The sequence below is a fragment of the Neovison vison genome, chromosome 4 (genome assembly GCF_020171115.1).
Source record: "Neovison vison isolate M4711 chromosome 4, ASM_NN_V1, whole genome shotgun sequence".
Classification (NCBI taxonomy): domain Eukaryota; kingdom Metazoa; phylum Chordata; class Mammalia; order Carnivora; family Mustelidae; genus Neogale; species Neogale vison.
The window spans coordinates 60,660,229-60,686,869 of record NC_058094.1 but is presented as its reverse complement, the minus strand read 5'-3'; the positions used below and the strand labels follow the sequence as shown (position 1 = coordinate 60,686,869).

The following is a 26,641-nucleotide window of genomic DNA, read 5'->3' as shown; positions in this document are numbered from 1 at the left end:
GCACTTGCTGATACTCTGTGTTCCTTGCTACTTCTATTTACCAAGAATTAACCAACCATTAAGTATCCTCAGCGAATAAAACTAAGCTGCCTTCTTCAGAAGGTATTTAAAATTCTGATTTTTGCCAAAGAAAGCTTGTCCTTTATGCGAAGGAGATAGAGTGATACAGTGGCCCCAGGGTACACAATTACACCAAGCAGAGCAGATCCTGCTTCATGAGAACTTTGAAGAATTTGACCTGGAGGAATACAGGGACCCATCTGGATTCTCAGAACACAAAAACATTTGCAAATAGAAAATGAAAGCTGTGTTTTAAAGACTCCAAAGTTAGCCTGGACCAAAGGCGGCGCCTGAAAGCGTGTGGGTAACTCTGTCTACCTGCTACTCACTGTCGTTAGTAATTTCCATTCAGGGAGCTCGGGGTGGCCTCCCCACTGTCTCTGAACCCAATGGACAAAGTTCCAAGTTTACTTTGCTGTCCCTTGAATGTCATGTGATAAGGTTTACATCCCAAATGAATCAATTCTTAGATTCAACTTTCAGTTCATTTTTTTCCTTTTTTCTCGAGATGAGGTAGGGAAGCAATGTTTTCTCGGCCTTCTAAGACACTGGTACTTAGACACCCGTCTACGGAAACCGCCATCCTCCACTTGAACAGCTGTGTTCATCTCTCCTCTGGCACCGCCTAGAAACTTCCAGTGTAGCTTGGTTTCAAGTCTTCCTCCAAGACAAGGTCTGACTTGACTTTTCCTGACTCCACCACCCCTGATCATTCAGGGGTATTTCTTGAGCTCCCCTTCTGTGCAATGCACTGAGAAAAGCTTTGCAAGGTGGAGGAATCTAAGTTTTCTCCCCTTTCTACATCTACTTAATTCCCCTTTATTCTTCCTATGAATCATTGCTCCCTCAGAAAAGCAACCCCGACTCCCATTCTTCTTTGTTGGGTAGAACCTCAGCCTTTCTCCTTCATAGAACATGATTGTTTATAAATAAACTTATTTATTGATCATTTTTATGAATGCCTATCTCACGACTCGAGAGCAGCAATCATTCTGATTTCTCTCACCAGTTTATTCTAGTGCCTGGCACAGAGCGGCGCTCCATTACTTGGTGAATTGATTGGGGGGTGATGACTGGATGGATTGACAAATGAGGCGTAGTTTCCTGGCTCCAAGAGCTCATGACATATTACAGGGCAATCAGTATAGCAGGTCATGGAAAAAAATGGGTTTGGGGTAAAATTACCAACAGCCTTGCTAAGGTGCTTCAACATTATCTTACAGGCAATGAGAAGCCAACGGAGATGTTGAAACAGTAGTAATTAAGTTAATATTTCAGGAAGTTCCCCAAGGTAGCAGGGTGGAGAGCAGCCAGGGTAAAGGGGAGTTAGTAGGCAGGACAAGCAGGGAGGTGCCATGATGGCTCAGGTCATGGATGCTGAGGTTTATACAAAGGCAGCAGCTGCAGAACAGCAGGAACAGAGGGGATGAGTCACAGTATCTCAGACATCCCGACACTTCCATAGAAGATGAGTACGCTTTGTAAAGGGTACCCTCCAAACATGATGCTCCTGCTATGGAGTAGGACCCGGCTTGTAAAAAACTTCCTGACCCAGGGGATCGACACAGCAGAACAATGTCCTTGAACCAGAGGCTGAGCCAGACTTGGGCTTGACACAAGTGGCAATGTCAGCGGAATGACAATTCACTAGGTTTCTTCCTGGCCATTTCTTGGACAGTTTCAGGAAGGCTGAAACTCCAGGTTTAGCCAGACACACAATGAGTCAGTTAATATTTATTAAGCTGTTGACCATATACCATGAAATGGGGATAGAAGGATGGAAAGATGGATGTAATTATGGCCACTGTGCTTGCAAAGCTTAGGAACTAATGAGCAAAACAGCAAAGGAGCTTGTGCAGCTCAGGGTGGTAAGTGTTCCAAAAGGAAAGGTGCTGAGTGCTGTGAGCACCTAGCCTGGTCCCAGGGGGCACGCAGTCCCAAAGAACCTGTGATCTAAGTTACAAACCAAAGGCAGAGAGGAGTTACTCGGAGGGGAAGTAGAAGAAGTACGTTCTAGGCAAGGGGACCAGCTTGCACACAGACTCACAGACAACAAAGAACATGGCATAGAGAGAGAAGGAGAGGAATTGTAGAGTGTGGGGTACGGAAGGTCAGGGTAGGCGACAAAAGGGGTGGGAGATGAGGGAAACCCTGGAGACTGAGGTAGGAACAGAATCACATAGTGCCTTGTAATCCAGGAACTGAGCTTTTCAGTGAGGGGAATGGGAGGAAGGGCACTGCATTTCAGAGAGCTGGTTGGCTACAGTGTGGGTAACACCCCTGGGAGGAGGGGGGCCTAAGAGGAAAGACCGTTCCAAGGTGGAGGCATTCATCTGGGCAAGAAATGACCGTGGCCCACACTCAGGGGGTGGCAAAGGGGGTGAAGAGGTAGGTGAAGGGTGAAGAGGGGGTGAATAGATAGGAAAGGCATGTAAGAGGCTGATTGTGAGGCTTTGGGACTGATGGGCAAGAAGGGAGAAAGAAATATCAAGGATGTTGACATCACTTCTAGAAGGTGGGGGCCTTCCGCTGTCACGGCCCACAGAAGAGGAATAGCTTTAGGTGACCACGGAGAGATGAGTTCAGCTGGAGGTGTGTTTGGGGCAAAAAGGATCCATTGGACATCCCAGGGGACATAGTTGTCAGTTGGGTCAACACACCCTGAACTAAGCACAGAGATCTCGTTCATCATCGTGACTCTGTTGGCAGCAGAGTCCATAGCAACGCGGGTCGGGGGAGACCTAGGTTCAAGTCACTTACTCGCTGCACGACATTATGTTCTTAAACCTATTTCTTCATCAGAAGCTGGGGTAATAACATAACTTACTTCATAGAAAATTGGGAGAAGCAAATGAAAGAATGCTCGTAAAGCACTTGGCCTCAATAAACCTTCAGTGGTGGTGGCAGTGAGGGGCATCATCTCCCCCACAAATGTAGGTTTGAGAACAAGCAGCCTACAGGCGGTATTTGGAACCACTGGAAGAGATGTTGAGAAGAGGGGGGTGGGGAGGAGAAGAGAAAAGAGAACACCAACCTGGAAGGCTACATGAAGGACAAAGACAGCAGAACCTGAGAAGTAGCCAGGGAGGTAAGAGGAAAACGAAGAGAGTGCCGTAACATCCAGGAACTCAAGGGAAGACCAGGTTTCAAGAAGAGAAAATGGTCAGTGGAGTCAAATCCTACCAATGGGGCAAGAAAGGAAAGGGCTGTAAAGTGACAGCAAATTCTGGGACAAGGAGGGTCAGTGACCCCTGAGACAGCAGTTTCAGTAGAAGGGTGGGGACCAAAAAGAATGTTTTCTGACTAGGGGCACCTGGGTGGCTCAGTGGGTTAAAGCCTCTGCCTTCGGCTCAGGTCATGGTCCTGGGATCAAGCCCCACATCAGGCTCTCTGCTCAACAGGGAGCCTGTTTCCCCCCTTTTCTCTCTGCCTACTTATGATCTATCAAATAAATAAATAAAATCTTTAAAAAAATGTTTTCTGACTATAGAGATTTGATTTTGCCTCGGGCTCTGGTTCAGCATGTAACAAAAAGATCCTCAGGGACCCGACGTGGATGCCCTATTCTAGCTTTTTCTTGGCTTTGTCAGGCGCTGGCGTCGGAAAGGGAAAATAATCATCCTAAAGTCATTTCCTATAGAGGAGACTTCTTGCCTACACCAACCAAGCATAAAGTGTTGGTTCTGTTCTCAAGGCTCCTTTGAAAAGGAATTAAACTCTGCATAGAATCAGGAGCAGTTTCCTGCATTGCGTGCATATTCGCTTGGAGAATTCATTTTCCCACGTAGAGCATTATAAGGTCTTTATTGAACAGAAACTCTGACAACAGCCTCCATCCCGAGTCCGCATTTCAGGGTCTTCTCAGTGACTCTTGTGGACTCAAAACCAGCCTTGCCTTCCCAGTGACACTAATCAAAAGAACACACGGATTGGGGATTTGCGCTCAGGATTTACTTGTCCTTGTGTGGACATTGTCCGTGGTCTGTGTTATGGCCTTTACCCTCAAACCAAAGCAGCTTAATTCCCTCCAAACACACAAATACACGCATAGGCTCACACCGCACAAAGCCTTTCACTTGGAAATAGCCTTTAACAGACAAGGGGACTGAAGCACCACGCGATTCATTTTTAGACATGTGTACTGGGCATCCCTGGTCACACCAGAGCAGACCCCTTCTCCTCAGCCATCAGCGTCCACTCAGCCAGGTTGTTCTGGAAAGTCACGGCAGTCTTCAGTTTCACATGTCAGCTCAGTGGGATGAATTATTGCAGGTGATTCTTACTGGACCATCTCAGGTGTGAGAACGGCCCCACTAAGCCCTTCCTTAGCAGAGCCATCTCTGGAGCCAGACTGGCTGGGTTCACATCTTGTCTCAGCCACTTATCAGCTATGGGCACCTTACTGAGTCTCTCTGTGCCTCAGTTTCCCAGTTGTTCTAATCAGGACAATAATCGCATCCGCTGACAGTGAGGTGGTGAGGGCAACATGAATTAACATGTATCAGATATTTAGCACTGTGCATGGCCTTTAGCCATGGTTGCTTTTCCTCTTCCCCTCTGTAAACTAAGGATGGGACTAGCACCTCCTTAAAGTGTGTTTGAGACACTGGCATGAGTTGATGTGTGTCGGTCTTTAGTTGTCACTATTCACCATCTCCCTCCGTGTAGTTGATACCCTCGTCAAAGCTTGGAAAATCAGGATAGCTTCTAGGGCGCCTGGGTGGCTCAGTGGGTTAAGGCCTTTGCCTTCCGCTCAGGTCATGATCCCAGAGTTCTGGGATCAAGCCCCGCATCAGGCTTTCTGCTCAGCGGGGAGCCTGCTTCCCCCTCACCCCCCGCCTGCCTCTCTGCCTCCTTGTGATCTCTGTCTCTGTCAAATAAATAAATAAATCTAAAAAAAAAAAAAAGGATAGCTTCCTCAAGACTTTTGCACACCTTCATGGGGGGGTCATTTTCCCATTGATTTAGTCCGTATGTAGATCACTCACGTCTCCATTTTCCAAGTTGTGTTTGCAACAAAAGCACGAAACTCAATTCCCTGTGGAAAGGAGCTTCCTGATTGTGACGGATGAAGGCTAGTGGCTTCCTAGTGGCTCTTCCCTTATGAAATTCATGGATCGGTCAAAATAACCAACTTCAGGGAACATCTCCACAATATTTAGTTTCATTAATCTAACATCCATAGTTCGTGAGAGTCCAGTGACAAAGAAGGTGCACGTATGCCCTGCAGGGACTTGTCAATTCAGTTCAGTAATGCCAAAGTGGGGACTAGCCTTTATTTTTCACACATGGGGTATGTATTCTAAAAGATATGTATTCCGTACATAAAAGATACTTCTATAACTAATCACATGCCATGCAGTGTTCTATCCACTTTAGATGGATTTAGTCTTTATTCTTTATCATGCTGTATTAGTACTACCCCTATTTCAATAGGGAATACAGAATACAGAGAGCACAATAGGAATAAGGAGCTGGAAAAGAATCAATCCAGTAACAAGAAGCAGAGCCAGGACTGGAACCCAGGTAGTCCAGTGGAGTCAGAGGCTCCAACCTTAACCGTTGTACTGCCTGGCCTGTCTCTTAATAATTAACACCTGAGGCAACTCCAGGGGACGCTCAACCCAAGGCTCGGTTTTAGGGGCAAGGGAATAAATGATTAAGAGAAAGAGTCTGACCTTTTGAGCAGCCTCGCATACCTGGAAACTTCGTTTTTGCTATTTTGCTCAGAAATGCTCCACTGATTGAAGTGAGATGAATCCTAGCAACAAAGCTGATCTAAGGACCGAAGAGTGAAAAGGGGGGTTTAATCTCAAAAATGCTCTCCAGCATTATCAGAAACCAGCTGAAAAGCAAGGCCAAATTCAGAATTACAGTGAATATAAATAAAAAGAGAAGTCATTTTCTATCTTCTCTTTAAAGTATACCATTTCTAAGGAAAAGATACCTTTTATGTAACATTTGTATTTCCCAGGGAAACCTAGGGGACTTTGCCTGCGAGCATGATGGAACAGAGACACCTACTGGTGAGAATGAGCCTCACTCCATGGATTTCTATCCTTTAAGAAAGGCAGCAATTCTTGTTACTATTTGAAATGTATTGGATATGGACAGAATCTTCCCTTTGGGACATTACATTCTAAAAGGAAAAAAATCAGATGTATCCAACTATTTATGTAACAACTCCAAGCACAGCATCTCTACTGTCCCTTATAGAAATACCAAGCTACTTTTTTCTTTTTATATATATATATATTTTATTTATTTATTTGATGGAGAGAGACACAGTGAGAGAGAGAACACAAGCAAGGGGAGCGGACACGAGCAGGAGGAGTGGGGCTCAGCAGGGAGCCCGATGTGGGGCTCTATCCCAGGACTCTGAGACCATGACCCAAGCAGAAGGCAACGCCTAACAATTGAGCCCCCCATATGCCCCACCAAGCTACTTTGTAGGACACTGAATCAGCTGTATTTGGGGGAGGCAAACATCACGATGGGTGCAATGTTCCTGGGGCCTTTCTTTACTCTCATTTCGACTCAACAGACCCTGATTGAACATTTGCATTCCAAGGGTCGGTAAGAGAGCAGCGCATCCCTCAAGGCATGCCCATCTCAGAAGCCAGGAGCCAAACTGCTCATCATGCTTGATATCCCACAGTGACCCCAGATGGGAGCTTTTCATCCAGTCTGGAGCTCCCATAAATCCAACCTGTTCTGATAAGATCAGACCTTATTGTTTTTTCTGGGGCACTCAGATGTTACTTTGATTCCCCAGAATTTTTAATTCCCTCAAAAATTTCATGAACGAGTCATCATTTGAATTCTCTCCTATACCATGTCAGTTGGTTGGAGTTGGGGTTGCACTTTGAAAAGTAAACTTCTCTAAGTTTTGTCTAAGAGAAGGAGTTCAGAAAGAATAAGTGGACAGAGGAAAATGAAGTTTAGGAAAGGAGAAAACTTTGTAGGGAGATGGGAATATCACTCCTCTTTTGCTTTGGTTCCATTAGTTAAAATGTTTTGGATTCTGTTTAAACCTTCTAAACTTCCTAGCAATAACCACATATAACTGAAAAGTCTTGATGGCTTTAGGAGAAATAGTTCTCAGTTGGGTTGTTGGGATGCAACAGTTTACTTTGTTTTGTTTTAGTTTCAATGTGGGATTTGGAGTTAAAGGAAAAGAACTTGCCTACCTGAAAGTGCAATTGAATGATACAAAAGTGATTAAGGCACCCAGTGATCCAGACAGGATAGTTTCATCTAGGAGGAGATGAGAGAATTGAAAACAAGTTAATGAGAAATGTGTGCACTGCCATGGAGAATATAACTGATTATTGAGATGTACTACTAAATATTAAAAACAAATTCATGAATAGTATTGATGAGAATAAATTACCGATTAAATTTTATTTATTAAACACCTAAGTATGAGCATTATGTTTAGAGCTCTAAAGAAAACAGATCTCAATCAGGTTTTAATCCAGGGAGAGAGGTGAGACAAATGACTACCGCTAAGACCATAGGAAAAATTCGCCGGCAGAGTGAAACAAGTGAGGGCAAGGAGAGCATCCTCTACTCTTTGAAGTCCCTCTTCCCTCTCATCCACTTCCTCCCCACGCAGAAAATGGGCAATAGAGGGGGTAGGTGAAACAACTGGAAGGTTAATGGAGTTGTTTAGGAATGAAAAGTTAAGGGGCAGAGAAAAAAGAAGAAACGGATTGCGAAATGGGCCTTAGAGGATGATGAATAGACCTTAGGAAATTGGATGTGAAGCTTGAGGAAGAAGAGTTGTATGTAAACATAGATACAGACGTAAAATATTATAACTGGGGGAAAGAAACGTTAACTCCCAAGTTAGAAAAATGAAATAAAGGCTATACTGATAGAAGCATCAAGAGGGATTTGCTGCAGGAAGGTGGGGTGGAAGATGATCTCATGAGCTTCCTTTTTCAACTGTGTGTAAGACTAGAGGGACCAATGAATATGGAGATCTTGATATCACCTAGGAAGTTGGAAATGCAGAACTGGTCTTAGAAAACTCTTTCTAAATCAAGAGCTCTGTGAAGAGTATCCATGAAATCTTGTGAACCAACCTCTCCCCCGAATCCTTGTGCAAATCTATTAATTTGTTTATATTAGAGGTTAATTTGAAATCACTTTCACTCCCATGTGCTTTTGTAGAAGGTTAGTTCAATATAAAAGATCGTTTATTATAAAGGAAGTTTCTAGACATGAAGAACAATAAATCATTAAACTAAGAAGGAAAAATTTCCTTGTGAGAATTTTCTGATGATTACTTAAGTCGAGAAATCATTTAACTGTTTGGAGAGTGAATAAAATGAAACAAACCCATCTATGGCTAAGAGAAACCAAAATCAAAAGGTTGAATTTAGCACCAAATATATTTTCAGTGGAAGAGAGTAAACATTATAATCAGTTGGCTAAAATCAGTCATTAATATGTGAGCTATCACCCTTATTATAATGTTCAGATTTTAAAATGCCAAAAAGCAGACAATGTAAATAAGAGGGAAATTATTTATACTATCCTTAAGTGAGTATATGGTCATTTTATTAAAAACAAAGAATACAATTCCAAAGTTAAAAGCCTGAGACCTGATCAATAGGTCAACTCTATCTAGAATGTCCTTAATCGGCAAGCATAGGCCACATGAATAAAACCAAGTATTTAGGTTCAGTTCAAGCAGAATTTTATTTGGCCAATGGGGTTAAGATTAGAAGAGGAAAAAAATACTACATGCCATATATTTAAGTGGTTAATTTTTTACAAGAATGATGATTCCTGATGCCAAAACACATTTCTCCAGTAATATCAGCCTTATAATTAGGCATAACAGGTAAATGTTTCATGGTATTTAAAAGGTCTTACAGTAAAAATATCTCCATTGCCTGAAATTCTCCAGAAGAGGATATATGCCTTTGGGTCAAGATACAATCCAGCTCTCATAGTGGCATCAGTTTGATAGAACATGAGCCAGACATAAAGGTTGCTGGACAAGGATTTCTATTCAGAATGAAGACAGCAGAAGGAAGGGCCAGCAGCAGCAGGTGCTGTGACAGAGAGCCCTGGGCAGCCCCCCAGAAGCTAAGGACTTGGCCCTCCAAGGCAAGGGAGAAGGCAAGAGTGTGAAAGACGCAGAGAGGAGAAGGGGGAGGAGGCTGGAGGGAACCCAGGATAAATAAAACTTGCCCCACAACATCTCCCAGACTAACCTGGAATGTCAATATGCAATGGGGCAGTTATGTTCTCATTTTCAACCTACCTAGTCATGGTTTTGCAGAGAGCAAATTAGTTCTTTTCAGCCCATTTCTATTGTGACTGTTGGTGTTCTTTGTTTTTCTGCCAAATATGTGGTACCTGACAATCTCCCAACCATATCATTAGGATTAGGATGAGAATCATTAAAGCAAAAAGATCAAGCAGATAAAAGTTGTGTCTTTTACAGCAGTGCTAAGCCATCATTTGCCTGTGCTTTGTTCTCTTGTCTGCTTAGATTTTTCAGAAGCAAAAACCTACTACTTATGCAGGGAGAGGATGGGGCTGTGGGAATGAGATGGTGAGGTATTATTATTATTATTATTATTATGTTAACTCTTTTATTTATACAGAAAGCTTAGGATTTGTTTTACTCAACTTAATGTCTTAAGAAATAAGATCTAGAAACTCTAAGGGCCACAGATGGTATTTGTTGGATTGCGTTCACATAAATAAAAATTTGATGAGACAACACACATATTCAATGGGCTTTCTTTGGGTTGAGTACTCGGGCCTGGACAAAATCCTAGAAAATGCTTTTTAAGGAATTCTAAACCCAATTTGTAAATAATGTGAAAAAATGAATTTTGTATATTTTGTTATGTTTATCTAAATGATCCAAAAAACCATGAAACAGCACTCTGATACTATGAGAAAACCAATGATTCTGTCTCTCCTGGAGCCCAAAACTCTCAGCCTCCTAGAGGCCATTTAACATGGTACAGCTGGCCAGTGACAGCCAGGCCTCATTGGATTGCAGTTTTATGTGTTGTCTTAATATAATGTGTTTAGTCATGCCCTCTGCCTGTTTGGGTTGGTCAAATTTTAGCTTTTTGGCATAAATAAAACTGACCTGGCACTTAGAAGACCTAGAAGTCTCAGAGACAAAGCTGTGCTCAATAGCCAACTCTGCCAACAGCTGTGGCCACAAATAAAATAGCCATTTATTTGTGAGTAAATAGTGTGGAAAAGACAGAGGTCTTTCCAGCATGTTTTCAAACTCAAGAGTATCAGTATTATCGTCTCCAAAGGACCAAAACATCTGTTGATGTATATACAGGCATGTGTTTGTATGTACACATATATTATACCATGAAATGAAAGTTCTTCTATGAAGAATGTCCACCTCTTCCCATATTTATGTGTCTTCAGCACCACAAGGGAGGACAGCACCACCAGATCTGCAGCCAGGATGGGGTTCCCATTGCCCTGCCCACTAACTCTTCTTTCCAGAGTGGCCTCCTAGCCATAGTCATAGAAACCCAGATCTCCAGAAAAAAACACTTGGAAAACCAAAGAAGGAAGTGATTCTCAATATGGAGATTAAGAACGATTCTTCCAGAAAACTTAGCATTTAAATGGAGCCTGATTCAAAATAGTTGTAGAGGCACAGAACATAGGCTTCTGAATAGACATTTCTTCCTGCTAGGAAAAGAAAAGGGCTGTGTGGTAGCCTTCAGATGACCCTCCACCTCTCTTTACATTTGGTGAATATTTTACAGACTGTAAGAAAGGAGGCATGGCCAGAGGCTTTGACAGGGTGACTATGTATAAGTCAACAACTGACAAACTTCTACCTGAAAATTAAGAAATTCAGACATGATGATGCTTAGACTATATATGAAACAGATCTGAACACCTGTCATCATATAATCAGTATATTTTTACATGTAGACTAAATAGCTGGGTGGTTGAGTTTTGCATTGCTAACCAGGAATCATTGAGGACATCAGTCTTTGTCTGTGAAAACTGTTTGTTGAATATGTACAATAACATTAGCCACTGTTAAATAAGTGCCTTCTGGATGCTATGTGTATATTTAAGCTCTAATCTTGATCTTATCAGCTCTTTTACCTGAAGAATAGATGCCTCATCGCTCTATGAGTGACGGAACTGGGATTTGAATCCAAAACATGACCAAAAGCTAAGATTATAGTTTATGATGAAATCAATTACTTTAATGTTAACTGTTTAAGTCATATATAACTCTTATAGGATAAACATTTACCTAATTAAAAATCGAGTCTTTTGTCTTATTTTGAGAAATCATATAACTGAAAAACCCACATGATATTTAAAAACCAATATCAATCAATCAATGGTCTATATCAATAATGTCAACATCTATTCAATTTTGAATTATTTCAGAGGTTAATAGAAAAAAGTCCTAAAATGGCAGTAATGACCAGGCATGAGTTAATATATGATGCTTCCTTACAACAAAGGCATATAACCTTATGAATTTTATAACAAAGTTTTGCAAAATAGATTTGCTAGTTACTAATGAAAATTTATCACTCCAGCTTTATCCTAAAAAATATCATGAAGTGAACTCCTTAGATCCATTTAAAACAAAATAACAAAAGCAGCACAAAAAGTAGTAAATAAAAGGTCAGAACTCTAAATGTCAGAACTAAGAAAGGGGCAATATGAATATGCCACAGAAAATAGATGATAGATAGATAGATAGATAGATATGTTGTCCAAGTCCTAAGTCAGAGTAATATTGAAAGACTTAAGAATTTGTCATTTTGGGGCATAGCCTTCCTTCTCTTCCATTGATAGAATTTATCTAAAACTCAGCTTGGGAAGCATTAGGATCACGTTATCTCTATATAGATTATCAAAATAAAATAGTAAGTATAATTTAATAACTATTATTGTTACCACTGTTTAGAGGTATGATTTATGGTTCAACCAACACTCAAACAAACATTACTCACCCTCCCTGATATTCTCCAATGCTGGTTATGAGGCGCCTGGCTGGCAACAGCTGGTTCAGCTCAGGTTATGATCTCAGGGTCTTGGGATAGAGCCCCACATATCACCTAGCACAGCGTCTGCTTGTAACTCTCTGTCACTCTCCCTCTGTTCTTCCTGCTAGTGCTCTCTCGCGCTCTCTCTCAAATAAATAGATTTTTTTTAAAGGCCGGTTATGACCTCCAGAACTCATTTATGATCCACAAAGGGGTTGCTACTCACAGTTTGAAAAATCTGTTCAAAAGACCTGCTCATGGGTGCATGACCGGTTCAGTCAGTAGAGTAACCAGCTCTTAATTTCGGGGTTGTGAGTTCGAGCCCCACATTACCCAAGTTTACTTTAAATAAACACATACATACATATAAGAGTAATTTTTAAAAGGTGCTGTACCCAGGTAGCTGTTTTGGAAAGACCTGCTTACAGAGAGACAGGGATACACAGTACACTTAACAGGTGCTTTTTATGTAAATATTGGTTTAGCCAGACAACAGCATGAGAATTCCCCAACATTTTTAACTTCTAGACCAACGCTACAGAAAGTGTTTTGAAATTGGGTTTTTAAATTTTCTAAGATCAGGGAAATATCTTGCCTACTTTATCACTTGAATCTGTTATTTTGTAGTATATACTTACTTATCTTTTTCCTGTATCCTGCTGGTATAAGTGACTTCTACAGCCTCTGGACCCGCATGTTCTAACTTGTTCCGGGCTGCTGTTTACAATGCAGTGTTAATTACCTACATAACAAATCCTAGCTATTGACTTCCAACAGTAAATACAACTTCGTTTCTCCCAATTAAGCTGTTTTTCCTGCTGACGAAGGTTCCAAGCCTCTTTGATTGTCCTCCCCCTTTGCAAATAATATTAAAACCACTTTGGGGGGCACCTGGGTGGCTCAGCGGGTTAAAGCCTCTGCCTTCGGCCCAGGTCATGATCCCAGGGTCCTGGAATCGAGCCCCACATTGGGCTCTCTGCTCAGCGGCAAGCCTGCTTCCCCTCTCTCACTCTGCCTGCCTCTCTGCCTCCTTGTGATCTCTCGCTGTCAAATAAATAAATAAAATCTTTTAAAAAACAACAACACTTTTGAAGGATACAGATGGGATGGCTTTGCGTGTTCTCAGCTCTATCACTAAAGACGGACCCTCCCACTGAAGAACAGGACCTGCCTGTATTGCTTTCCCAGAGCTTCTACAACGAAGTATCACAAACTGGGTGGGTCCAAACAACCCCAGAATATTCTCTCACAGTTCTGGAGGCTAGAAGCTGTGATCTACGTGTCCGCCCAGCCCGCCTGCGACTTAACAGGAATCCTTCCCTGCCTTATCCTAAGCTTCCGGTGGTTGCTCTCAATCCCTGGGATTCCTTCCTTGGCTTATAGCCGGACCACTCCGATTCCTGCCTCCACTGCCACATAGCCACTTTCCCTTTGTGTGTCTTTCTCCATCTCTCCTGGCCTCTTGAGAAGGACAGCGGTCATTGGAGTTAGGGCCCACTCTAACTGAAGATGACTCCATCTTAGACAATGACATTGACAAATAAGATCACATTCTGAGGTTCTGGGTGGACATGAATTTCGGAGGGCACTGTTCAGTCCAGGATGCTGACTTCCCAAAAGGACCAGACGTTTCTCTCTGCCAGACTTACTGAAATCAGTTGGCAACATCCACAGAAATGAGCTCCATGGCAACTTCAGGGGGAAAAGTGTGCTAACTTCAAATAGGAAGTTGTAAGAATAAAATTCTTCTACCTCTAGCAATGTAGACCAGTTAATAATTCTGCCTCAAACCTCAAAGTCCAGAGGGGAAAAAATGTGTTCGTTAGTGTAAAAATATTGACATTTCTGTGGAATAGTATAACCTCCAGAACACTCTCACGTGCAGTACATAATGTCACAATCACTGCAACCCAGCAGTGTAGATGAAATTGTCGTGAGTAGCCCCAGGCTACGCAAGGAGAACCACTGGCTCCGGTTCTGACTCCTAACCCGGCATGCTTTCTGCGGTCGTGCTGAAGTGTAGTATGGGCAAGTGTTTAAAGCAGTGGCTGTCACCTGCAGGCTGGACGGGAGGTCCGTGTTAGCATCACCTGTGAAGCTTTTTTCTAGTAACTACACCTGCCCCCCCAACCCAGAACCTCCCAACGGTGTTGAACAACCCCACGGGGCCTAACAACCCCCTCCCATTTCCAGAACGGAGATGCACTTTAAAAATCTGTAGGAGAGCCCCCAAAGCTAATTTTTTTAACGGCATGCTTTTGTGCCTTTGGTCAGAGCTCCTTAAATTTAAATGTGCATGTGAATCCCTTGGGAATCTTGCCAAAACAGTTTCTGATTCAGCAGGCCCGGGATGGGGCCTGAGATGCTGCATTTCCAGTTAGCTCCCAGGGGATCCTCCTGGTCCAAGGATCCCATTGTGACGAGGCCTTATGTGGCCCTCCTGATAGGACCCTGGAGCAACTCTATACAGAGAACAGAACATGTCTGTGTGACGGTAAGAAATAAACCACATGGGACAGCTACAAAAAAACAGGACCCTCTGCCAAGTAAACAGCTCTTCAGTTCCTAATAAGTTCAGGTGTTGCTTGAGCCCATGTACAGCATTCCATGATGACAGCTGCCAAAATCAGCCAAACAGAATTCAAACAAAGGCCCTTGGCAGTGAGGCTCACTGCATGCCATGAAGAAGGCCTGTCACTGTGCGAGGGAAGCATCAGGGAGCTGCTGCTGCTCGCTGGCCCTGGGACCACCCAGCAGTCTCCCCCTAGAAGCAGGTGTAAAGCGAACCACGAAATTCTCTGCAGGCCTGGCTGGCCGGGCTCTCCTCTAACGGTTCCTTTGGCAGAGCTGCTCTGCTTCAGCGTGGCCCTCACATCTCTTTGGTTTTCTGGCATTCTGTAATGTGGTCTTAATGATGCTGACCCCAAAAGTATTTTTCAGAAAAGGCTTACTGCAGAGATGCATTAAAAGTAAAATAATGATTGTATTACGGCTTTGGGGGTTTTGGTTTTGGTTTTGGTTTTTTGTCTTTTGTCTTGTTTTTTTCATGGTGTGTTTTTGGTTTTGGTTTTTCTGAAACTGCTGGGACACAGTCTTTAGGTATGGTTATAATGGTAGAAATAAATCCTTGCATTTCTCTGTTTCTGGTGATTGATGAGCTGATGAGGCCAATGAGGTGACAAAGCCAGGTCTCAATGGCATCTTAAATCTGGAAATTTAGAAGAACTTCCTTGCAGAAATGGGACATCAGAAGTGGGTGAGAAATAGTTTAACAAATGAAGGTCCTTTCAGGGAATAGCTAGTCTAAATGGGTGACCCCACTAGTCTTTGCCCTGTGTGATTTCAGAATGTATACTTAAAGTAAAATTTTAGAAAAGAAAATAGCTCTGGCAAATAATAGTGTGTGTCTCATAATGTTTTCACGTACCAATAAACCATTGTTTAACTCCGAGAGAAATTTTTCTCTTTCTATTCCAAACCCTGAAGAGCTTATTGGAATTTCTTTTGATATGAAGAAATATTGTTTTCTTTGTTTTTCAAAAAACAAAGAAATATTGTTTTCAAATATTGTTTCAGGCAAGGATCACTTGGAGTTTTCTACCCACACAAGATATTCACAGAGATGCGTCGGGGCTTCTGTGTTCCTGGTAACTTTAGTCCTAAACATGGGGGGTTCCTAGACTCACCATCGTCATAGTGAGGCTGAGATTCCACATTATAAATATTTTCGTGACGTACTTCCTTCGTGAATCCCTTTCCTGGTGCCACTGCCATAGAAACCTCTCCTCTTATCTTCAGTTGCTCTCCTACCCGAATCAGCCCCACACACTGTAATTAGTGATCTCTCCAAAATGTAAATCTGAGCGTGCTGTTCCTTGCTTAAATCTTTGTTTGTTTTTGTTTTGTCTTGACTCCTTAACTATAGCGTCCTCAACCTTCAGCAAGCATCAGAATCACCCAGAGGATTTGCTAAAACATAGATCTCTGTGCCTTTCCCCAGAGTTTCTGATTCAGTAGGTATGGAGTGGGGCCTGAGAATTTGCCGTTCTAACAAGTCACCTCAAAATGCTGATGCTGCTAGTCTGGGACCACGCTTGGAGAAAAACTGACCTTTGGGGGAATCCCACCAAACTTTTCATCAGTGCATCGAGTGCTCTACAGAATTTGTCCATTGCCTAACTTCCCATAAGCACCCCCCCCATCTCTGTGCCTCCACCTGCATCCAGTCCCACTGTACTACTCTGTTCCCTGAAATCAGCATCGTGGGAAGGTTGTACAAGTAGCCCACTGCACAAATGATGGAAGCGCCATTCTCACGATCTCTTTATTGGTACCCTCTGAGGTTGACAAGTGCACAGCCTACACCCTTACGCATAGCAGCCCTGAGATCACCACGGACTCCTCCACACCATGCCTTCTTATAGCTGTCCCCAGCCATACAAAATTACTTGAAACTTTCTGAGGAAACCATATGTTTAAAGCCTTTGCTCACCTAGTCCTTTTGGCCTATAATACCCTTTATCCTATTCTCTGCACGGGAACTTCTGCTCATCCTTTAAGGCCTCCCTCTCAAAGAGAAGATTTATGATTAGAATTGTCCTAAGAGGAGCACCTGGGTGGTACAGTCGTTTAAGCATCTGACTCTTGGTTTGGGCTCAAGTCATCATCTCCAAGTCGTGAGATGAGCCCCACGTCTGGCTCTGTCCTGAACATGCAGTCGACTTCAGATTCTTTTTCCCCTTTCCTTCTCCCTCCCCCCTGCTCCCCCCCATGTCCACTTGTGTGCTCTTTCTCTAAAATAAATAAATAAAATCTTTAAAAAGAGTTGTCCTTAGAGCAAAAAATAAATAAATAAAATTTCCAACAGGAAAAGGAAGAATGTTCTAGGATTTAGATACAACTGTAAATACCCTAGTGTCCAAAACACTGTAAGTGTTCAATCTGTTTTTTCTACCTCAGGTTTTCATGAATTATGGTTTTCAAAGAACTAAAAAGTTGAGAAGAAGGGAAAAATAGGGGGATGCTAATTTCCATCAATTTTGTTCTAGTCTGCACATCTCTCAGATGTGTATTTATATGGATATGATATTTTAACAAATTACATTTGTAAATAAACATTTTCCATGGAATAGGTAGCATTCTTAAGTTTATACTTCTGTGACCTTTTTTACTTCTTTTCTGTGATGCTTGACTTTTGTTTACATGAAATGGTGATGTGGTGTGCACAGGTATTTATACATATATATGTCAATATGCGTGTTCATGAGTATGTGTATGTGTGTAATTGTTTTAAATTAAGATGTAATTGACATGTAACATTCTGTTAGTTTCAGGTGTAAAACATAATGATTGGATATTTGTATACACTGTGAAATGATCACCACAGTAACATCAGTACAACACAGTAACACAGTAACAGTTAACATCTGTCACCACACATAATGTGGGGTTACCAAAAAATATTGTTCTTATAATGAGAACTTTTAAGATCTCCTCCCACGGTGCCTGGGTGGCTCCGTTGGTTAAGCGACTGCCTTTGGCTCAGGTCATTGTCCTAGAGTCCTGGGATTGAGTCCCACATCAGGCTCCCTGCTTGTCAGGGAGTCTGCTTCTTCCTCTGACCCTCCCCCTACTCACGGTCTATCTCTCTCTCTCTCTCTCTCCCTCAAATAAATAAATAAACTCTTTAAAAAAAAATCTCCTTCCTTCTCAACGATGCCATATAGCAAATGTGGCACACAGTCATTAACTACAATCCCTGTGCTCCACACGACATTGCCATGCCTGATTTTCTAACTGGAAACCTGTACCCTTCGACCACCTTCACCCATTTCTTCTCCTCTCGCAACCACCAGTCTGTCCTCTGTATCTATGAGAGTTTTTTGGTTTTTCTTTTGTTTGAGATTTTGCATACAAGTGAGGTCAAATGATATTTGTCTTTTTTGCATGTGTTTTTAATAGGCTAACCTACATGATCCATTCTTCTCAGTGGGTTAACATCGTATTGCACAAACCAGAATCTACCCTGATCTGTACATCGACCTATCACTTCATTGACTGGCTGAATTACTGCAGATTCCACATCAGACTCAGAGAAAAAAAAAATGTGACACAGAATATATACAGTACTTTTCCTTAAGAAAATGTATCCTTCTGTGAAGGTGAAGTCCAAAGCTAGTATAGAGTCTCAAGCGGGCTTCTTAAAGAATAAGGTTAAAAAGAAAACAGCAGTATACTCAGCATAATGAAAGAACTACTGATTAATAAAAAGGATGGCTTAAACCTAGGAAAAGGTTATGTTGCTGAACTTGTAAAGCTGGTCTGTTATCATAAAATGGTCTGTTTGTAAGGTGAATTTCTTTTGCTAAAAAAATTCTCTTGCTGGTTAAAACTTTTAGGTTGACTTTGGGCCACATGGAAGTGAGGGAACATGGCTAGGAACCTGTCTGATTCATCTGGGTGCCATTAGCCATTGTAAAAAGTTCTATGAAAAATAAGCTAAAAAGAGGTTACTCAGTCATTGGAGTGTATTACATGAAAGGGATCTCCATCTCACTGTTGCTCCTTTCTTTTGAAGAGTTACTCTGAAGAATATTAAAGTTTCCTTCTCTAGCCTCCTACCTAACTTACTTCCTAAAATCTAACCTTTTAAAATACAGAAATATATCATGGGTAGTGAAACAAACCTTCTTCCAAGAGATACCAAGAGACTGTCAAATCAGTAACTTTAATCGTAAGATAACCAGAAACTCTTCTCTCAAAGTAGTTTTGTATGTGAGAAATGAAAACCGAAAGAACTCCTTACGTCAAATGAAAGGCATTATTCAGGAGGACAGTGACCTTAGCTTCAGAATGGATGACTCCTCATTCAACAGCATACATATACGGATGGGGGAGGATTGAATTCCTGGGTTCCTGTTATCTATGAGACCAAAATAATTGACAAACGACTGAACCTTTCAGTGATGCTCCTTCTTTGCAATGTGTCATGTGGTGTTAGCATGTAAGGGCTTCACACTTGTGTGTGCAAATCAGCTGCAGTACTTAAGAACAGAACATTCTGGAAAAGAGCTAGTAGTCAACTAAGAGCCACCAGGGTACAGGACAGTACCATGTGTTCTAAGAATATGAAAACTAGAACTGCCAACTTAGATCAGAGAACAAAGGATTTCCTTTCTCGTTTGCTGTGGTTGATAGTATCCTGAGAAATAACAAGAAAGAGAAGATTGGTAGGTGAAAAGCATGATATTCTAATGAACTTCTAGATTCTTCCCTCAACAAATGGTTTAAAATTTGGTTTATATGCTCATGCTTTGTCCTTTTCATAGAAATAGAAAATTATCCATGTTCCTAATAGTGTTTGTCACAGGGCTCTTCCTTCCTCTCAGTTTAAATAAGCTGGTTCTCTCCTGAACATTCTTCTTCTTTTTTAAAAAAAATATTTATTTATTTATTTATTTGGCAGACAGATATCTCGAGTAGGCAGAGAGGCAGGCAAAGAGAGGGGAAACCAGGTTCCCTGCTGAGCAGAGAGCCCACTGTGGAGCTCCATCCCAGGATCCTGGGATCACTACCAGAGCCAAAGGCAGAGGCTTTAAGCCACTGAGCCACCCAGGTGCCCCTCTCCTGAACATTCTTAATAATCATGTTCTGTATGTCATTTTCTATTGCTCATCAGGTTTTTTTGTTTCATGTATTATATCCCACTAGGAGGAGAAAGCAGGAATGCTATGTAGTTAAGAGCTTGTAACTCACTTTTTTTTTTTTAAAGATTTTATTTATTTATTTGAGAGAGAGAGACAGTGAGAGAGAGCACGAGCGAGGAGAAGGTCAGAGAGCGAAGCAGACTCCCCATGGAGCTGGGAGCCTGATGCGGGACTCGATCCTGGGACTCCAGGATCACGCCCTGAGCCGAAGGCAGTCGTCCAACCAACTGAGCCACCCAGGCGTCCCTTGTAACTCACTTTTAACTTTCACCATGTATTTGTGAAGGAAGGAAGGAGAGATTAGGGGAGAGGAGAGAGAGAGAATGTACCTACACTGACCTTCAGTGCAAGGCACAGAAGTTTCCATGTGTTTTTGTGGAGTGTTGAATGTCAGTGACTTTTAAGTAGATATGAAACTGTATCTAAATGGGGGATAAACCATCTAAGTATTTTTTATTTCTTCTTGATGCTGGCCAAAGTCTTTGTCCGGGTCCATCTCCAGCATTTCCATCTGACGGTACATGTTGTGGGATGCTTCATGTGCATGATCTAGTTTGATCCTTAACAACCCTGTGAGACCGGCAAGGCAAATGTGGGACACCTCATTTTGCAAATAAGGGAACTGAAGCTAACAAAGGGAACTGAACTCTAACAAAGGTAGAGGCATGTGTTTTCATGCCCTGTCCTGTATTCTTTCCACCACAAACCACCCATTAATACCATTAGATCCCTTTAGAGAATATAACATTGACAAGTTGGTACAATTGAGGCAAGTCTCCAGCTGCCTTAGTTCCTCTCACAAACAGATATCAATGCTACCAGTTTTTGGTACCTCTTAATGCAAGTGCTAGGAGTCCTGATTTTTTTTTTTTAAGATTTTATTTTATTTTTTTTTAAAGATTTTATTTATTCATTTGACAGAGAGATTACAAGTAGGCAGAGAGGCAGGCAGAGAGAGAGAGGAGGAAGCAGGCTCCCCGCTGAGCAGAGAGCCCGATGCGGGACTCGATCCCAGGACCCTGAGATCATGACCTGAGCCGAAGGCAGCGGCTTAACCCACTGAGCCACCCAGGCGCCCCTAAGATTTTATTTATTTATTTGACAGAGAGAGATACAGTGAGAGAGGGAACACAAGAAGGGCGAGTGGGAAAGGGAGAAGACACAGGCTTCCCATGGAGCAGGGAGCTGAATGTGGGGCTCGATCCCAGGACCTTGAGATCATGACCTGAGTGGAAGGCAGATGCTTAACCGACTAAGCCACCCAGGCGCCCCAAGGAGTCCCAATCTTAACTCCAATTGATCCGGTTAATTTCTGTGTTTATATGAAGAATTGAAATCATTATCCAGGTGATTTAAAAGGAAATTTTTATCCTGAAAGAATGTCTATTCTCAGTAACCAAATGCTTGGAACATAGCGGTGCAATACCTTTCAAAGTCTTCTCCTTTGACGTTTCATTTCTTCAGCAATAAAAGTGTATTTTGGCCATTCAGCCAAATGACAGACTCAGTTGTGACTTGTCCTTGGTTTGGTTTGCAGACATGGCAGGAATTAACAGAACAGTGGTGGTTTAGAAAGAGAATCATACGCGTGAGAGGTGAGAGGGACTGTAAAGATGATCTAATCCAAGTCTCCAGGGGAGCTGGCCAGTCTCACACAGATAATTGTTTGCAATTTCTGCATGTCCACGTCCCTTGCCATATGCAAACCTAAGTCTGCTTGCTAGAGCGGAGAGATAGCCAGCTCTGCAGGCCAGTGGATGGAGGTGATGGTCATTAAAAATCCAGCCTGTGCATAGTTAGGATAAAAGAAGCAGAGCCTAAATGCCATAGGATTTGCTGTACTAAAAAATACCCATGTTTAGAAGTATATCCTGTAGTTTAGAGCAAAATGTCACATTTGTTATATTTATTTTGTTTTAAAACTCTACAATAAAACAATAAACTCCCGAGGTGCCTGGGTGGCTTAGTGGGTTAAAGCCTCTGCCTTCGGCTCAGGTCATGATCCCAGGGTCCTGGGATGGAGTCCCATATCAGGCTCTCTGCTCAGCAGGGAGCCTGCTTCCTCCTCTCTCTGCTTGCGTCTCTGCCTACTTGTGATCTCTATCTACCAAACAAATAAAAAAAAAATTAAGATTAAGGTTTGAGAACAATAGAAGGAAGCACTTTTTTGCTTAGTAAAGATTGTGCATCTGGGACACACACTTCTTGGTGAAGCAGGAAGCCTCTCTGGCCTAGATTAGGTCTGGCTTGGTTTCATTTGACCTTTATCAATGATCTTGGGAGCTGTCATTGGTCTCAGTTATTATATAGGTAGCTCTGAGAAAAATATGCTGACAGTGACTATTTAATTTAAAGATTTAGCGTCCGGTAAACATTTCAAAGGACAATGATTAAACAGCTTGAAACCCCACAGCTCAATAAATCCAGATCATGAAAAAATTAGTTTGCCTCTAACTGACATTAGGGACTTATAAACAAAAGTCTATTCCTGTTCTTTCTCCCTCCGTTTCCCTCTCTTTACTCTTGTAAATTTCTCTTCTTCTGGGTTACTCTCCTTACCTTTTCTCCTCTCATGCCTCCTTTATACCTTTCATTGTTTTTTGTTCCTGTTCTTTCAGCTTCCATCTCTCCCCTCAAATCTCTAGTAAGTAAAATTTCAGTATAACATATTTCAGAGCGTGTTACAGATATTGAATAAAGATTTATTTAAGCTCCTTAAAGAATAGTATTTTACTATTAGTATTTTATATATTTTTCTTGAACAAAACTAAGGTAAGTACTTTTTACTTGAGTATACCTCAGAATTTCCTTGAAAAATGTGGATCAGTGCCCTCAAACCTTAATCTTCGTGTTCAGCCTATAAGGAAGTCCCTACTTGGGCTGTCTATGTGGTGCCTGGCTTCACAGATTTCCCACATACCTGTTCTTGGCCTTTGTCTTTCCAGACTGAAGTTCTTTCATTCCAACCTCTCATAATACAAGTGCTTATTTACCAATATTTGGGAGTCATGTAATCTTCACAACAACAATGAAACAGCTCTGACCATTGTCTTGGTTCTACAGATTTGTAAACTGAGAGAATGAGAGGTTGAAAACCTGCCCAAGATCACATAGGAAGTGATAAAGCCAGGTTCAGAGCTCAGACCAACTAAAATCCTATCATCTCATCTTCTCGCTTCTTTCTGAGCTCTTCCTCTTTCCTGCCACATCTGACATTGTGCTTTTTCCTCCATGTAAAATGTCTTCCCTGCACCAAAATCATCGTGGATGGTCGACAAGCTCTTATTTATGAAGACTTCATTCTTGACCGAAAGAAGTTAGCTGTAGTCTTCCTTTCCCACATGATGCTGGCCAGAAGTCCCCACATCCCAGGATGAAGGCTTTCCTGATGTGGTTCTGCCTTCAGTGCTTACCATATAAATGGTATTTGTTGTACGAGAAAACACTGTTGTACCCAGTGCTGTATTACCGCTCATGTGCAGGTCTGCATTCGTGGTTTCAGTTGTAGAATAAAACTTCTAGAAACCATGACTTCTGTCTAGCATATGTGGTATGTCACGCGATTCACTTAAAGAAACACAAACCAGGTGGTTAAGAGAAAAAAAAGTAACAAAACTGAGAGAAGAGAGACTGGTTCCCAAAGCGATTCCAAAGGGTGGTTACTCAGCACAAGAACAAAGGCAGGGGTGGGGGATGGATTTTCTTTTTCTTTTTCTTTTTTTTTTTTTTCCCTAAATTGTTTAGGCCCCGGAATTTAAATGGGTACTACATTGTGCTTCTAAGTGAAATGAACTCAGAAAAAGTGAATGTGTTTGCATTAGTTAGAGAATTTTCAGCTATAAAGTTACCTTCCTGGAATATCTTTGAGCAGTTCATATCACTGAAAAAAAAAAAAAGAAAAAAACCAGTGAATCCGTATGTCTCCCAGCTGCCTAAGCCACGAAGAGGATTTGCTAACTTGGGCTTCCTCCTCTTTTCCAGATCTTGGCCATCGTGTCTATCCTGTTCATCGTACTCTCCACCATCGCTCTGTCTCTCAACACTCTACCAGAGCTGCAGGCAACAGACGAGTTTGGCCAACCCAACGACAACCCCCAGTTAGCCCACGTGGAGGCTGTGTGCATTGCTTGGTTTACCATGGAGTACCTTCTCCGCTTCCTGTCCTCACCAAACAAGTGGAAGTTCTTCAAAGGCCCCCTAAATGTCATAGACTTGCTGGCCATCTTGCCATATTACGTCACCATCTTCCTCACAGAGTCCAACAAGAGCGTGCTGCAGTTCCAGAACGTGAGGCGCGTGGTTCAGATCTTTCGGATCATGAGGATCCTCAGGATCCTGAAACTCGCCAGGCATTCCACAGGCCTGCAGTCCCTGGGGTTCACCCTCAGACGGAGCTACAACGAATTGGGCTTACTGATCTTATTTTTGGCCATGGGGATAATGATATTTTCCAGCCTGGTATTTTTTGCAGAGAAGGATGAAGACGCTACCAAGTTCACCAGTATCCCAGCGTCGTTTTGGTGGGCCACCATCACCATGACCACCGTGGGCTATGGTGACATTTACCCGAAAACACTATTAGGGAAAATCGTGGGAGGCCTCTGCTGTATTGCCGGGGTTCTGGTTATTGCCCTTCCCATCCCAATCATTGTGAACAATTTTTCTGAGTTTTACAAGGAGCAGAAACGCCAGGAGAAGGCAATTAAAAGGAGAGAAGCTCTTGAGCGGGCCAAGAGGAACGGAAGCATTGTTTCCATGAACCTAAAAGATGCCTTTGCTCGCAGCATGGAACTGATAGATGTGGCCGTGGAGAAGGCAGGAGAGTCCGCCAGTACTAAGGACTCCGCTGATGATAATCACCTGTCCCCAAGCCGGTGGAAGTGGGCCAGGAAAGCTCTGTCGGAAACAAGCTCCAACAAATCTTTCGAGAATAAGTACCAGGAGGTTAGCCAGAAAGACTCCCACGACCAGCTGAACAACACTTCTTCCTCCAGCCCGCAGCATCTGAGTGCCCAGAAACTGGAGATGCTGTACAACGAGATCACCAAGACGCAGCCTCACGCCCACCCCAACCCGGACTGCCAGGAGCAGCCCGAGAGGCCCTCTGCATACGAGGAGGAGATCGAGATGGAAGTAGTGGTGTGCCCGCAGGAGCAGCTGGCCGTGGCGCAGACCGAGGTCATCGTGGACATGAAGAGCACCTCCAGCATTGACAGCTTCACCAGCTGCGCCACCGACTTCACAGAGACCGAGAGGTCGCCGCTGCCGCCGCTGTCCGCCTCCCACTTGCAGATGAAGTTCCCACCCGACCTTCCGGGGACGGAAGAGCACCAAAGAATCAGGGGGCCCCCATTTCTAACACTGAGCAGAGAGAAAGGGCCCGGGGCCAGGGATGCCATCCTGGAATACGCTCCAGTCGACATCACTGTGAGCCTTGATGCCAGCGCTTCCCAAAGTGGGCTCCACGGCCCTTTGGCGTCGGACGGTACCTCCGAGAGCCCTAAAAGTTCGCTGAAAGGCAGCAACCCCCTAAAATCCAGATCGCTCAAAGTGAACTTTAAGGAAAACAGAGGCGGTGCCCCGCAGACCCCGCCCAGCACAGCCAGGCCACTGCCGGTCACCACGGCTGACTTTCCCCTCACCACCCCGCAGGTCATCAGCACCATCCTCCTCGAAGAAACCTCCTCCCAGGGAGACAGACCCTTGCTGGGCGCCGAGGTGTCCGCACACTGTCAGGGACCTTCCAAAGGGCTGACCCCTCGGTTTCCCAAGCAGAAACTCTTTCCTTTCTCGTCAAGAGAGAGGAGGAGCTTCACCGAAATAGACACTGGCGAAGACGATGACTTCTTAGAGCTCCAGGGGCCCAGGCAGGACAAGCAGGCCGGCTCCAGCCCCAACTGCTTTGCAGATAAACCTAGTGATGGAAGAGACCCTTTGAGAGAAGAGGCCTGTGTGGGCTCTTCCTCCCCCCAGGACACAAGTCACAACTGTAGGCAAGACATTTACCATGCTGTGGCGGAAGTAAAAAAGGACAATAATAGTCAAGAAGGGTGCAAGATGGAAAACCACTTGTTTGCCCCAGAAATTCATTCCAACCCGGGAGACACAGGTTATTGTCCCACACGTGAAACCAGCATGTGACTAGTTACAAAAGCAATAATAATAATAATAATAATAATAATAATAAAAACTTGTTTCTTAAAAATGCGGTAATAATGCCTGTGAACTAAAAACATGGGAAGCCCCCTCCCACAAAAAAAAAGTGCATAAAATGTTATTTTTGCATGGCATGAACAGTTTAGTTTAAGTACTGTTAAAATAAACAGTCAAGACTGCATTTTGTAATGAACAGAAATGACTGAGGAACAGTGAACAAATAAAGAGAGCTCTATTATAGGAACCAGTATTCTGCAATGTCTGACATTTTTGATCCTTTCATTTCAAATTGTAGACGGATTTCAACTTTTAACTTTTCTGTTACAATGAATTTTAGAATTTGCACATGAAAGGATGAAATGTCACCGCATGCATTCATAATTAGGAGGACCAAGGTGCTTTGAGCTTGCAAAATGCATAACTTTGTAAATAATGGGACCCGGGATGCAAAATTGTCAAGAACATATGGAAACAAGTTTCTGAGACACAGATACTTCCTTCACAGCTACTGCCTGGAGGAGCTGTACAGACTTCCTGTTGCAAAATTGCAACCTCTTCTTAAACCATCTCACGTATCTTGCTTTGGGCTATAAAGCTCTTAAAAGTCATTTGTTTAAAGGAATACAGTATTTTTATTGTGATATAATTCATAGGGTGCATTTTTCTTTTGTGCTTCTGCTTAGTTGTGGC

At 42.7% G+C, this 26,641-nt stretch overlaps 1 protein-coding gene across 1 annotated transcript in view; it reads left to right on the top strand.

Annotated features, from left to right (window-relative positions):
• KCNB2 (potassium voltage-gated channel subfamily B member 2) overlaps positions 1 to 26,199 on the top strand; it is a 399,258-nt gene extending 373,059 nt beyond the window's left edge. The window contains exon 3 of the mRNA XM_044245465.1: positions 23,777 to 26,199. Within this exon, the coding sequence (XP_044101400.1) occupies positions 23,777 to 25,936 (2,160 nt within the window). The 3' untranslated portion in view covers positions 25,937 to 26,199. The remainder of the gene's footprint in view (positions 1 to 23,776) is intronic.
• Positions 26,200 to 26,641: the final 442 nt, after the last annotated feature.